A 15,155-nucleotide genomic window follows, 5' to 3' on the forward strand; every position below is an offset into this window, starting at 1 on the left:
GACAATTGCACAATGCACAAATCATCTAGCCAGTAAGTTTTGAATATGAAAGACACAGATTCCAATTCAAAAGACAAATGACTATGTAAACTTAGGGTGCCAAAACTCTTGTACACGTGCACTGTTCTTTTTGTCTCAATTACAGTGTAATGTTTGTTTTTTTACATTTATGAAATATAAGCAATTTTTTTCGGCTTGTTGGCTTCGGGGGTATTGCTGCACAAAATGTTACATACAAAATATCATTATTAATATTATTCTGTTTCTTGATTGCATTGTATTTATTTTTGTTTATCAATATCTGTAAAAATTGGTTTTGAGAAAAGCGACACAAATACAGGATGTTATCATCATCATGAAATGTAGTTTCTCACATTTCTGATTTTGTCAATTTTTTGGGTTTCCCCACTGTTATAGCCTGTGCTTTTTTGACATGTGAATTTCCTTCCCGTGCCAATCAATAGGAAAGTCTTGTATTATTTCAGATTAGACATTAGAGTATTACTACTGTAAAAACAAAAAGAAAAACGCAGCTTTAAATTCAACATGGTTTTTGGTGTATTTGTACCACATCTTCACTTTTAAGCAACATAACATCAAATTTACTACATTTAAAATTGTCTCTGAAACCATTACTATGTCAGAGAAATAAAAATGTAATGTAATTAACTGAAATAATTGCCAATGCACTGATTTTGAAAGATAAAATCCCATTTTTACACAAAGAAGCACACAAACGCACAAACACAAGATACGTTCAGATCCTGTGATTAATGATAAAGGCAATCCAGTTAAAAATCAGTGTAAGAAAACTGCAGATGTATTCTCACATTTCCTCAAAATAAGACGAAAAAACAGGTTTATCACCAAATATCACTTTCATGGACGACTCAAACCACTCAGATACAATAAGTCTGTCTTATAAAAAGACTTAAAATATACTTGTCAGCCTTCCACTAAATCTAGTTTCGCATTCTGATTAATATCCCAGGATTTTTTATGTGTTGCCGGATGCGCTCGTGTCCAATCACCACGTCTGCGTCGCACACACATCCTGGGGAATTCTGGGACGTCCGTCGGTGCACTCGCACTCCTCCTTGTGATGCGGAGCGGTGGCGGTGGCGGAGGAGGAGGAGGAGGAGGAGGACGCCTCGCTCCGACCCCGTCCTTTGGTTTGGCAGGCGGGGCAGCAGGCGGTGTGTCCGTCCAGTCTGCAGCCGTGACACGACAGAACCAGCTGGCAGCAGAACTGGGTGGAACAGAGCTCGTACTGGTCCCAGGGACGCCCACAGTATCTGCAGTCTGGACAGAGATACAGACAGTTTTTTCACCCCATTCTTAAAAGGAGCTTTAAAACACGAGAGAGAGAAAACACTAACCTGAGATGATGTCGCTGTTGGAGGAGATGGTGTAACGCTCATCGAAGACGAAGAGCTTTCCACGATAGAAACCCTCGGGGAAACGCTCCAGGTACTTGTGAATTCCACCTTTCAGCTGGTAAACCTCTTTACACACGTCCTACAAAACAGGGCAGGAGATGTTGGGACGCATGTACACAAAACATGTATCTTCTTTATTATAACCACAATAGAATACGGATCAAGGGGAACAAGGACAAACGCACCTAATGACTAAACCGTTTCCCCCTTGTGGAGAAGCAGCAGGAGAAAAAAAACTACTCACCTTGGAGCGGAGGTACGCGGAGCCGCGCTCGCAGCGGATCCCCCCCGTGCAGTACATGAGGACCTTCTTGTCTCGGAACAGTTCCAGGTTCTGGTCGACGTAGTCCGGGAAGTAGCTGAACTTACGGATGTCCGGCGCCAGACACTGAGTGAACTGCCCCTGGAGGGAGAAACATACAAATAATAATAACAATCACGGGTTCTGATGGAACCATTGGCGTTTTAGTCTATATGCTAATATCCGAACACTCTTTTTGTGTACTGTGGAACTCTGACTGTTGTGGTCATTTCTTATTGTATGTGTTTTGTCTTGTATTTGTCGGTCTTTTGCCATGTTTTGTATTGTGCTACGGACCGTTTTTTTTTCTGCGTTCTGAATGAAATAAGAATTGAATTGACAAACTTTGCAGCCTGAGTTTTAGCTCTGTTGTGTCTCTGAATCTAGTAGGAATTCAGCATCTTCTTTAAAGTGCATTTGGGGTAAAAAAAAACAATGATGATATTTGGACGACTAACTTTACTTTTACAATCTGTGAAACTCAATGTTTTCCGGAGGGAATCCGATAAACGACTCACAATTTTACTCTCGTAAAAGTTGCGGCAGTCGAGGAGGACGGTGTCGGTGCACGAATCCCCCTCGGCCAAAATAGCCTCCACTTCTTTGTGAAACTCCTCGGGCTCCAGGTGAATTCCTGAGAAAGATGTTTTTCAATAACGTGAGCGTCGTCACAAACGACAAATAAGACATTATTTACTATTAAAATCAATTTCGTAGTGTTACAATAATAATAATATAGAACCTGCTAATCGGTAGGAGACGACATCGGGATCCATTCCCATGGGGACGATTTCTTTGTAGACCCCAACCCTGAGGTCTGTGAAACACTCGGCACCACCATCACTCGTCTGTATGCACACAGGGCCAAACTTTTTTCATTTATATGAAATGGACTTTTCAACACAACTGTTTCATGTTATGGTTAAAACACTTTAATCCGGCTGTGGTCGCCCCAATGGATCATAACACAGAGTTCATATTCAGGCAGGATGCCGTGTAGAGACATCAAGCACGTTACACACATTACAAGAGGACAAATCTGGAGCATGTAGTGTATCATCATCTACCATCGGAATCTGACCTTAAAATCCTCCCTGTCCATCCCGAAGAGAGGATGGGAACGCATCGCGTCGATGTAAACGTCAATGGCCACGTTGGTGCCACCGACCGTCCCGTTGATGCCCTCGGACGCCACCCTGACCTGAAGAAGACGATCACAATGCATTTTAAAGGGGGGGGGGGGGTGTACGCTTAAAATGGAATTAAACGATTCATGTAAACGTAGTTGTAAGTGGGATGCAGGTGATTCATTCGACCTTGCCAGTTAAGTGGAGCTTTTCACACAAAGCTTTCTGCCAAGCGCAGATGACGTGCGGATGCTCCACTGGACAGTAGTGATAGTAGAGGAGGACCTTTCCTGGACCCCTGATGGAAAAACATCCACGGACATCAGTATTTCTTTAAAATAAACTCACCTATGACGCTGGATCTTCTATTCAAAAACAATTGAAAAGCATGACAACTGGACCTAGATGAGAGAATGAGAAGTTGACCAGTACTTCTGCAGTTGCTCCTCAGAGATGTGACTGGTGTCGGGTATCCAAGCAGAGATGTCCACCGCCTCGGCTTTGCCCTGCCGTGTTTCCGGTTCTTCCTCCGGTCGGCTTAAAAAACACTTGTACGTGGCCCGCGTGAGATGCTTTATCTCGGCGTCGTGAGTCCTGGCCACGTGCTTGTGAACGGCGGGGTGTTCCCTGAAGGTCTGTCCGCAGCAGCACCAAGATGTGCCTCCTCCCTCAGGACCGCGGTCCCTCCTGGACGCCACAAAGGCAGCGAACGACTGTGGAGAGGAAAACAGTGGGTGAAACGCTTTTTAAAAAACTTAAATGCTGTCGTTGCTGCTGTTGTTCCTCAACTCATGACGACAAGATTCCTGTTATGAACCCTTCGGTTGTCCCAGCTACCAGGTTAGGAACCACTGACCTCAGATTATAAACTGTGGACTTAAAATAGGTCGTTAGGCTTCGTAAAAGAATCGATAGAGGATTTTTGAGTCTGATACTAAAGCTGATATTTGAGTTGAATTTGAGGATGACATATGAGCCAATATGCAATTTTTAAAACATAAGCTAACTACATTGTAAATAAAAGTCCTGTATTTAAAATTTCACAAAAAAAAACTACAAAAGTATAAGTACCAATACAAATAGAACTATTCTTTTTTATAAAACATATAACTATATTACTAGATTACAACTACTGACACATTCCTTTACTTTAATGTAGCAGTTGGTAACGGTAGAGGTAATTTGAATCATTTTATATATTGTTACTCTAAGGGATCTCAACTTAACCCAAAATAATGACACAAAATTGTTTATGTAGCGATTATTCTCCGTATTAACAAACTGAATTGACAAAGAAACTAATCTCAATCTCTAACTCAATAAACGTAGAAGAGTAAAAAGTACAATGCTTCTTATTTTGGTGCCGTGTGAGGACAAAGTCGAAGAAAATGGAAATACTCAAGTCAAGTACGAGTACCTCAGATTTGCACTTAGAATAAAAACTGATTTTTAAATGAATGAAAGTTGAATTAAAGGAAGCTCAATTTGAGCTTTTAATGATGAGGAATTTTGCACAATGCTTTACTGCACCAGTCTGCCTGTCTGGTACATGCTGTAAAAACAAGAAGACATTACTATATATTTTATTTTAAATGTTAGAATCATCCCTGGGTGTCGACTCTCACCTTCCTCCTGCAGAGGCTGTAGTCTCTTCTCTGCGAGGCTGACAGCTGTTTCTCCAGCTGCGATCCATCATCACACGCGGACGAGTCGAGCTCCTGGTCCAACAGCAGCTCGGAGCAAAGAGGCAGATCCGCCGCCGCCATGGTGATCGACAGATATAAAAACAATATATATATATATATATATATATATATATATATATATATATATATATATATATATATATATATATATATATATATCTTCAATTTAACCCCAAAATTAGAAAAAGTAAACAGTCTCTGGCTCGGAAGTTTTGTTTACGTTTACACGGAACTAGTTCTGCTCTGCGGTCTGAGAGCAAACGGGAGGCTCCTTTATTAAACCCCTGACATTAGCCTCGTTTTGACAAACACTGAGTGTGAAGAATCGATATCAGAGATTTACACGAGAATCACCAAAAAAAACGTGTAGCCGGAAAAACAAAAATCAAGCATTGCGGGAGTCGGACGAAAATAAACGGCGCACCTTCCCGGTTGACCCCGGAAGTGCTTCAATTGAATCGGACCGCTTTTTTTTTTAATTTCCCTGCTCCGTTAACAAGCGGCCCGGCTAGAAAAAGCTCCTTCAACCCGGACTTATTCCGTAGTGTTTCATATTCATTCTTTTATTCGTCTCTCTCTTCGTTTGGTTTTGCATCCGAGCGGAGTGAAGCATGTCCCGGCGACGACACAGCGACGACAGCGACGGTAGGTGGACGTGAGCTGCTAACCGAGTGGTGGCTAGCGTAGCTAGCTAGCTAGTGAGCTAACGGTAGCGTGTGTTGTTTTTTTGTGTGAATGTGCGAGGCCCGGTTTGCGGTTTCATATCGTCATTAATATATCCCCCCAACAACAACAACAACACAAGAACGGTTAATATCGGTTTGTGTCCATCTTATGTGTCGTGGCTTAAAAAGAAACGAGGAGTGAACTCTGCTTGTGACGGAATGAACCGGATGGTTAGTTGCTCTGCGTCTTGACCGTGTGCAGGTGACATGTTGGCGGTGACCAGCTGCAGGCACTCGTGCAGAAATGCCTCAGTTACCTAATGCAACATTAGTTTGTTTCTAGCACGCGTGAATGCAGGTTTGCTGTCATCCTCCGGGGGTGGGGGGGGGCTGAGTCAGAGGTTCGATCATGATACAAACAAAGAAGTGATCTGTTACCAAACATGCTTTTTTCGTCCACACGACAACGACATTCAGTTCGCTGTCACAGAGGAGCAAAGAAACCAGGTCACAGTCGCATCTAAGAAGCTGGAATCAGAGCATTTAGATTTTTTTTGCACTTGTTCATCAATCGTCCAAATAGTTGGCGATTCATTTAGTAGTCGATTACTAATCGATCAGCTGTTGCAGGCATTCAATGGAGATAAATACTCACACATTTATTCTCATCCTGCCTTCATGCGTCAACCGCTCTGATCTAAAACAGGAAGTTCCCAATTGTGGATTGACGCATGTGAGAAAGCTGCAGTGTTGAATGACACTGTTGACTTGTGGAAACTGAAAGAAATATGTATAGGAAATATATTTCTTCTTCCCAAAGAGACTCAGTTTAGTATTTTTTATTATTTTAAAAAGAAAATAGTCAAATCCAAACTGGGGCCATCAAATATTTGGAAATTTTGCTTGTCTAAAACGTTCAATCAAAAATTGTTGCTATTCATTTCCTGCCAATTGACCGATGAACTCAAGTTTAACTTCTCTGGGATTTATACCTACACCCGGCATCATCAGTATACTTTCTATCTAACTTAGCATCGTCCTGCAGTTGCCACAGTAAAACTCAATAGCATCTAAAAAAAGGTCTTTATATGTAAAATGCTGCTTTGTGGGGGAAACCACAGAAGAAGAAGAAGACAGAGCTATACAGACTTTTACAATTTGTTTCTCTTCTGACCTTACCAGGGGGTCAGGCCCATAAAAGGAGGAGAACGTCGGAGCCCATCGAGATCGAAGACCGTCTGGAGTCGCTGATATGTCGCGTGGGGGAGAAGGTAACGAGTTTTAATGTTTTGATTGAACCCAGTCCTCAACTCTGGAAAGATTGAGCACATGGTTTACTCCTAAAAAGACAAACACCAGAACCGGAGGTGGTGTTAGTTTGCTGCAAGGAAAATAAAAAAAACTGTGGTTCAGCAAAAAAGAGAAAACTGTGTTCAATTGCTACTGAATTTCTTCGCAGAGTACATCGTCGCTGGAGAGCAACCTGGAGGGCCTTGCGGGCGTCTTGGAGGCCGACCTTCCCAACTACAAAAACAAAATCCTGCGCATTTTATGTTCCGTGTAAGTTCGAACAAGTTTTCACCCTTTCATTGGTAAAAAAACATGAGTCTTATTAAGTGGTAGCTCTCATTGAATTGTTGTTGGGTTTTTTTTATGACAGCGCCCGCCTCCTTCCCGAAAAACTGACCGTCTATACGACTCTAGTCGGCCTCCTCAACGCCAGGAACTACAACTTCGGGGGCGAGTTCGTCGAGGCCATGATCCGACAACTCAAGGAGACGTTGAAAAACAACTTGTACAATGAAGCCGTTTACTTGGTAATCACATTTTTTTTAATAAGCACCCAAAATCTGACCTTTACAGGCATCTGTATATTATTGTGTTCACATTTTTTTCCACAAACTGTCCCTTTTTTATAGGTGCGTTTTCTGTCAGACTTGGTCAACTGCCACGTGATTGCCGCTCCGTCGATGGTGGCTATGTTTGAAAATTTTGTCAGTGTTACTCAAGAGGAAGACGTTCCACAGGTGCGTAGAGGGATGAGGTCAGGGCGGCAGCAAAGCAAAGAAAGATGATGAAAAAGTTTTATAAAAGTTTACGAGGGATCTTGTTTTTGCGTCCTCAGGTTCGGTCCGACTGGTTCGTGTACGTGGTTCTCTCCTGTCTGCCCTGGGTCGGCAAGGAGCTCTACGAGAAGAAGGACGTGGAGATGGACCGACTGCTCAGTCAGGTCGAGGGATACCTCAAGTACGACCTTCCATCTGTTTCTTTTCTCTTCTCTCTCTCTTTCCTCTTCGTAGTTGAAGTTCTCCTTCCTGCTCTCTTGTCTATTTTTAATGTTTCTATGCTCATTTCTTTTTCTGTTTTTTATTATTCTTTGCTCACACTTTTCACAATTCAGCCAGTGGTTTGAGCTAAATCTTTCATCACTCGACATTTCTTGTTTCTCAGGAGGAGACTGAAGACTCACGTCCCGATGCTGCAGGTGTGGACGGCGGAGAAGCCTCACCCCCAAGAGGAGGTGAGAGACGCGGTGCTACAGTTTTCCATTTCTTGTTCTACCGAGTTTTCATCATCACGTGACACTCTTCCTCCGCCTCCCCCTTTTCTCTTCCTGTTCTCTCCTCAGTACCTTGACTGCCTGTGGGCTCAGATCCAGAAGCTGAAGAAGGACCGCTGGCAGGAGCGCCACGTCCTCCGTCCGTACATTGCCTTCGACAGCGTGCTGTGCGAGGCCCTGCAACACAACCTGCCGCCCTTCACCCCGCCGGGCCACATGCCAGACGCCCAGTACCCGATGCCGCAGGTCGTCTTCCGCATGTTTGACTACACAGACGCCCCCGAGGTACGTACAGCACATACTTGTTTGTTGTTGGGGTTTTTTAGGTGATGAAAATTAATTAGGAAGTTGTGTGAGTTTAGAATATGAAGTGTATACTGTTATAAAAAAAAGGAAAATACAATAATTATGTATTATTTATAAAGATGCTCCGAAATTAAAATGATTGGCCGAAACCGAGAATCATGAAACACTTGGCAGAATAATACCAAACACATTTTTTAGTTTTTAAATTTTTTAGCCAATTTCTTCACAATTGCATGAATTAATTAGCCTCAATGTGCTTTTTACTTTTTGTCTTTATTTTCAAGGAAAATATCAATTACAATGAATATTTATATAACACTGAATGTTTTTTTTTACATTCCAGCAGACATTATGCCAGTAAAGCACAACATTACTTAAAATAAATGAATTGGAATGGAATATTCGGTGCATCCCTAATTATTTAATACACTTAAAGCCTGTGTTCATATTAAAATATCAAAGACAAACGTGGAAATACACAATATCAGACCTGTATCCGTGGTATGCCGACCGTCTGAATGTGGATAAGAAGGTTCAAGTTTGTCTTTCGGGTTTTTCGTCATTGACGTGACATTTTCCCTGCTCTTCATCTCCAGGGGCCCGTGATGCCCGGCAGTCATTCTGTGGAGAGGTTCGTCATCGAAGAGAACCTGCACTGTATCATCAAGACCCACTGGAGAGAGAGGAAAACATGGTGGGTGACGAGCTCGACGCCGTTTCAAGTGTGTCACACGTTTGAATATGCACGTTGACGATCTGTCTCTTCTCCTTTCAGCGCCGCCCAGTTACTCAGTTATCCGGGGAAGAATAAGATTCCACTCAACTATCACATCGTGGAGGTACAGTGTTTTGTTTTTTAAAGTTCTATTTGCTGAGAAATTACATGAAAATGTAAAGATATGAATCATATTCATGAGTGTTTCTTTTCCCAGGTGATCTTTGGGGAACTCTTCCAGCTGCCCTGTCCGCCTCACCTTGACGTCATGTACACTACGCTGCTCATTGAACTGTGCAAGCTGCAGCCGGGGTCACTGCCACAAGTCGTATCCTTCACTGTTTGAGTTAGAGGTCAAAGTTCCTTTTTTCCCCACAATCCCCTGAGAAAATAGTTTTGAAACCTGCTGCTGCAGAAAAAGAACGTGAAGCTTCGCAGCTTCTTCCATCCATTATCCATTATCTTGATGTTTATAACTATCAGTATGTTATATATTCTGATATACATGATAAACTTAAGACTTACATAAAGGGACAAATAATATCGGTAAACAAAAGCGCCGATGTCGTTACTGTACAAAGGCTCGTATCGGTCGGGCTCTAATAAATAATACATCGCACACTTGATTGTTAAATACTATAAATTGCGACACATAAAACTACCAGAACAGAATCTCGACCTGAACTCCTCCCCGTCAGTTGGCTCAAGCCACAGAGATGTTGTACATGAGACTGGACACCATGAACACCATCTGCATAGACAGGTACTGTGGTCGTCGTGCTCACACTTACACTTCCTGTCCAACTGTTTCCTGTCTCTGGAGTAACGCCGTCACCCCTCCCCTCTCCCCCCTTTTCATCTCCAGACTAATAAACTGGTTTTCTCATCATTTGAGCAACTTCCAGTTCCGGTGGAGCTGGGACGACTGGTGAGACGCAGAAACTTTTTTTTTACTTGCAGCGAATCGCAGTTTTTAAAAATTGGGAGAAAATCTTATTATTAACACGTGAGCGGATATATATATAATGTGATGGCGTGTTTTTTATAAAAGGTCCGACTGCTTGGCCGTGGATCTCGATAAGCCCAAGCCCAAGTTTGTGAAAGAAGTCCTGGAGAAGTCGATGAGGTGATGAATCATAATTTACGTTGCTGTACATTATAAAGAGTTTAAACTGGTAATTTTTCTAGATCTGATTTGTGGTCGGAACTGTAAGAATCTTAGATGTGAATCTGAATTAATTCACTTAATATTATTTCCCCCCCAGTTTTCTCTTCTCTACAAGAAGTTATAACATTAACATGTTTCATGTTATTTGTCCCTTTTTAAAACACGTATTTATTCAGATTTGCAAAGTTTAATCTGTTTATCTTTGTTTTTCCGATCAGACTCTCGTACCACCAGCGGATGGTGGACATCGTCCCCGCGACCTTCTCGGCCCTCGTCCCCGCCGAACCCATCTTCATCTACAAATACGCCGACGAGAGCGCCTGTGAGGAGACGTTGAATTCTCATTTTGTACAATTGTTCTCATCTTCTGTGACCCGAATATTTATTTTTTACTTACGAACCCTAACGGCGCGTCTCTCCCGCCTCAGCCTCGTTACCGGGTTACCCCGTGTCCATCACCGTCGGCAACGCCATCAAGAACCGAGCGTCCAACGAAGAGATCCTCACCATCCTCAAAGACGTGCCCAACCCCAACCAGGAAGACGACGATGGTTAGTTTCTTTTTTAAAATTTAATTTCATTATATTGAATAGTTGTCGTAAAAATTAAAAACTATTTTGGACAGTAACGTTTTGAAGGCTTCACCTCCGATGGTTTTATTCTCTCCTGACTTATTTCTGTCTCTTTCCCCACTTTTTTGTGTTTCTGTTTCTCCTCCTCCAGACGAAGGCGAGAGTTTCAACCCGCTGAAGATCGACGTGTTCCTGCAGACTCTTCTCCACCTGGCGGCCAAATCCTTCAGCCACTCGTTCAGCGCCCTCGCCAAGTACGTTCACGCACCACGGAAACTAAACACGTACATCTACAAAACGCCTCTTTAAACAGTTTTAACATCTCAGACTGAACAAACTAAAAGCAGAGTGACGTGTGTTATATAGAAATTAGCCTTCATTCATAAAAAACCTGATGTATTAACGCAGGTCAAGAGTACGACAGAGTTCGGGGGCCACATGGAGGGGGAAAAAAATAGAAGTGAGACTATGAGAATTAAGTCTATTTACATCGGTCGGGCTCTAATCTACAGTACACGTCAATTATTAAGCAATGAAATGATAAATGCTTAAACTAGATTCGAATCTTGAGGAAAAAAGTTTTAAGTATCAGGTAAAGTCCTGTTAAGAGTAGGGCTGGGCGATAAAACCATAAACATAATTATCGCGAAATGACTTTTCCTCTTAGCAGTTGCAGCAGTTGTATAATGTCTTACAGTACATTTATCACGTTCAACTTCTGACAGAAAAAATAATAATATTTAGACCAAAATTAACTTTGGTTTAAATATACTATCTTCACACGTCACAACCTTTAAGCTTGATAGAAGTAGTGATTTAATTTATATCGTGATATATATATCGATATTGATCAATATGAAAAAAAATGACCGTGATAACATTGTTTTCATATTGCCCAGTGTGTCGCTTTGACATACTTTTTTTCATGGTGTTTTGAATGAATGAATCCGTCTTGATTTCTCCAGGTTCCACGAGATCCTGAAGGCGCTGACCGACAGCGACGAGGGGAAGCTGCACATGCTCAAAGTGGTTTATGAGGCGTGGAGGAACCACCCACAGGTGAACGCCCGTGTTCTCCACCTCTTCCACATCTTAACGAAACACTTCTTGTTTTTTAAACGAATGAGTCGGTTGTAATCGGACTGTCGTCCTGACGCAGATGATCGCGGTGTTGGTGGACAAACTGATCCGGACGCAGGTCGTGGACTGTGCCGCCGTGGCCAACTGGCTCTTCTCTCAGGACATGGCTCACGAGTTCACCAGGTGGGACGGAGCGACACGTCACATCGGGGAGAAGTTTTTAACGTCACGTATCGTTCTGCTGAATGAAAAAGTTTTCCCTCTTCCTCTGAACCTCATCCAGACTTTTCACCTGGGAGATTTTGCACTCGACCATCCGCAAGATGAACAAACACGTGCAGAAGATCCAGAAGGAGCTGGAGGAGGCCAAGGACAAGCTGGAGAAGCAGCAGCACAAGAAGGTGACTTGGTCTATTCAAAATGAACGGCTGATGTTTCATGAGAAAAATGATTCCAGTCGGTTTAAAGTAGGACGTTCTGTGTGTCGCCTGCTCGCAGAAGGACAGCGGCGACGACGAGGAGATGGACAAGAACAGCGAGGACGAGGAGGGTCAGCTGGAGGAGCAGATCGAGAGGCTGCAGGAGAAGGTGGAGTCGGCCCAGAGCGAACAGAAGAACCTCTTCCTCGTCATCTTCCAGGTAGATCAGACCTCTGAGCCTCAGACCAGTGGAATGTCCTCGGGTGTCGCGTGTGCACCAGGAGACGTTTTCCCGCTTCTCATCTCCCTGCAGCCTCAAACAAACAAAACAATATTGTATCAGGACTCGACAACGGATCAAACCACCTGACTATTGTTAAATGCTCCTCTTTTTCTTCTCCCTCAGCGTTTCATCATGTTGTTGACGGAGCACCTGGTTCGCTGTGAGACCGGCAGCGTCGACGTCAGCACGCCCTGGTACAAGAACTGCATCGACCGACTGCAGCAGATCTTCCTCATGGTAAAACCCTCTCACACACACTTCTTCTTCTACTGTTCTATTACGGCCCTGTTACGGTAGACATACGTGGCCCATAGAGCCGTCTTCTGACCAAACTGGTGCAGCTTATCCGCTCCAAGCCAGTTGATGGAAACACACGCGATTCGCATTTTCTTTTTTGTGAACTTTCAAAAGTTGAAAGGGAAAAAGTCTGGATTTTTGAAATGGAAAATGTTTAGGAACCCTGAAAAGAGAGTCGGCGGAGAAATATACCCCGACACGAAATTTCACGGAAATCGCTTTGATCCGTTTTTCAGTTTTTTCCTGCTAAAAGTCTGAGGAAATACAAATCTATGTTTGGAAACTTTCATTGTGATTCTTCTTCTGATTCGGCTTCTTGTCATCGGTCGACCCTGCTCACAGACTGTGTGTGTGTGTGTGTGTGTGTGTGTGTGTGTGTGTGTGTGTGTGTGTGTGTGTGTGTGTGTGTGTGTGTGTGTGTGTGTGTGTGTGTGTGTGTGTGTGTGTGTGTGTGTGTGTGTGTGTGTGTGTGTGTGTGTGTGTGTGTGTGTGTGTGTGTGTGTGTTCTCTCTCTCAGCACCATGTGACCATCCACCAGTACATGGGGACCCTGGAGAACCTGCTGTTCACGGCCGAGCTGGACCCCCACATCCTGGCCGTGTACCAGCAGTTCTGCGCTCTGCAGCTCTGAAGACGACCGGACGGAACGCGCCGCTGTGCCGAACACGCACGTTAGAAACTTACAGCTCTTGCATCAAGAATCCTCCTCGTTATCGTTGTAGTCTTTTTTTTTTTTTTTTTAACCTGTTTTGTGTTCAGCGTTTTGTGCAAGAGTCTGTTTGTCATTATCTCGCTGTAGTGATTATGTTTTTTGTTCCTTGCCACTTCCTGCTCGTGTTCCTGTGAACAGAGTCTTTTTAAAACCGTCTGCGTCCAGACGGAGCCGGAGAAGTGATCACAGAGAGAGTTCAGGTCGGCTCTGATTTGATTATGAAACTCGTGAGCGCTTTACTTTTTTATATTTCTGTTTTTTTTCTTCTGTTTTTTTTTTTTTGTGCAATTGGGAAACGATTAAACTCTGCAGACTCTTTAACCGCCCGCTGGTGTCCCTCATTTTCTCAAACTTATTCCTGTTCTGGTTTATCTCATGATCTGAATATACTTCAGCTGAGGAAAAAAGTCATCCTTGATGTCATTTCCTCTCCCTTCTATAATAGAGGGGGAACGTTAAATTAAGCTGCAACTACAAATTACTTTAAGAATATGTTTAGATTATGTAGTCTGTGACAGATGTCTCATATTTTCAATTCTTGCTTTAATCTCTCAGGGTTAAACATATATTGTCGGGTTCTGATTAACCTTCATTGGAAAGGTCACAGAAATCGACAGGCAACAGTTTAAATCGTTGATAAATCACCAAAAACAAATCCCCAGGCAGCAGCTTCCCAGATGGGAATATTTTTCTGCAACAACTGATTCCAAAGTTTTGTTGGTCAGACCATAAAAAGTCTAAAAAAGTTTTGCGTATTTCATTGAGCTTCGGGGCAAAATTATGGAATATTTTCTCTTCTGCATCTAAACTGAATAATCCATTGTCAGAGAAAATAATAGATTGTGTATGAAAATAATTCTTGGTTGACTTGCAGCTTTATAGTTCTGATACTATCAAATTTAATATTTCTGTTCATCACTTGACACCAAGAAAAATTGAAGCACAAATGAACTCGATATAAACTACAAGGTCCGAAGTCGACAGGATGGAGGACGGACGACGTGGTTAAGATTCACAACAGATTATTCAGACTCGAGGAAAATGTACATGAAAACATTATTGACATTTTTGTGGCACAAACTGGAAAAAAAAACAATCATCGTCACTTTACTGACCTTCAGAAATACGAGTGTGAAAGGAATTAAAAGCAGATGCTTCCCATTCAAGCTGCAGAAAAACAGATCATCTTTGTATTACTAAAAATGACAAGCAGCTTTTTTTTTTCTTGTCCTCCACCTTCACTTTACATGAACTTTCAAGTGTAAAAAAACCAAAAACTCCACCTCGTATCATCTCTTAGAAAAATACAAAACAACATTAGTCTTATATAAGACTAATATTAGTCTTAGTTGTTGAAATAATTAAAAAAACATGTTAATCTACATTCAACAAGTTCTGGATTATAAAGTCAAAAGAAAGATTTGGTCACATTGATAATTATAACAGTCAGTTTGAACAGTGGCATATTAATGTGTCATTTCAAAAACACAACTTTTTTTTAAGTACAAAATCAATAAGTGAGTTTATTTCCTTTATTGCACAAAACCCACGACTGTTCGTTCACAAGATTAAGGCTTCAACACGTAGTTGAACGTTGTTAGTGGTGATTATTCCATTTTTTCCCCCCCTAAACCTCATTAACCTGTAAATTCTATGTATTTCATCCAGAAGGCGTTTGGTTTACGAGACAAAGTTTCTGAAACAACCGACGGAGCAGAACGTCAGGTTTCGTCGTCAGACCCTGAGAAACGGACCAGAATGCAACACAGCTTGAAAAAGCCCCGCTGCGTTGTGAGTCATGCAAG

The 15,155-nt window shown here is 42.4% G+C and overlaps 2 protein-coding genes across 2 annotated transcripts; one reads left to right on the forward strand and one right to left on the reverse strand.

The window, feature by feature from the left end:
- Positions 1 to 534: 534 nt before the first annotated feature.
- Positions 535 to 4,906, reverse strand: LOC118319994 (thiosulfate sulfurtransferase/rhodanese-like domain-containing protein 2). Its single transcript, XM_047334217.1, has 10 exons — positions 4,733 to 4,906; positions 4,493 to 4,674; positions 3,300 to 3,580; positions 3,057 to 3,165; positions 2,822 to 2,941; positions 2,483 to 2,588; positions 2,259 to 2,374; positions 1,684 to 1,842; positions 1,380 to 1,518; positions 535 to 1,302 (listed from the first exon to the last, which is right to left on the reverse strand). Exons 2-10 carry the CDS (start codon positions 4,631 to 4,633, stop codon positions 1,028 to 1,030), a joined length of 1,446 nt encoding a protein of 481 aa, XP_047190173.1. The 5' UTR covers positions 4,634 to 4,674; positions 4,733 to 4,906; the 3' UTR covers positions 535 to 1,027.
- A 140-nt stretch (positions 4,907 to 5,046) lies between these two features.
- On the forward strand, positions 5,047 to 13,676 carry LOC118319039 (nuclear cap-binding protein subunit 1). The gene is made up of 23 exons (XM_035649104.2): positions 5,047 to 5,218; positions 6,421 to 6,509; positions 6,698 to 6,798; positions 6,899 to 7,055; positions 7,158 to 7,265; positions 7,364 to 7,485; positions 7,690 to 7,759; positions 7,868 to 8,083; positions 8,701 to 8,798; positions 8,880 to 8,943; positions 9,037 to 9,147; positions 9,518 to 9,582; positions 9,685 to 9,747; positions 9,871 to 9,945; positions 10,206 to 10,309; positions 10,416 to 10,538; positions 10,711 to 10,813; positions 11,525 to 11,618; positions 11,719 to 11,822; positions 11,923 to 12,040; positions 12,138 to 12,278; positions 12,465 to 12,578; positions 13,156 to 13,676. The coding sequence occupies exons 1-23, from the start codon at positions 5,185 to 5,187 to the stop codon at positions 13,267 to 13,269; spliced, it is 2,388 nt and encodes a 795-aa protein (XP_035504997.1). The 5' UTR covers positions 5,047 to 5,184; the 3' UTR covers positions 13,270 to 13,676.
- Positions 13,677 to 15,155: the final 1,479 nt, after the last annotated feature.

Source organism: Scophthalmus maximus, chromosome 9 (assembly GCF_022379125.1).
Source record: "Scophthalmus maximus strain ysfricsl-2021 chromosome 9, ASM2237912v1, whole genome shotgun sequence".
NCBI classification, from domain to species: domain Eukaryota; kingdom Metazoa; phylum Chordata; class Actinopteri; order Pleuronectiformes; family Scophthalmidae; genus Scophthalmus; species Scophthalmus maximus.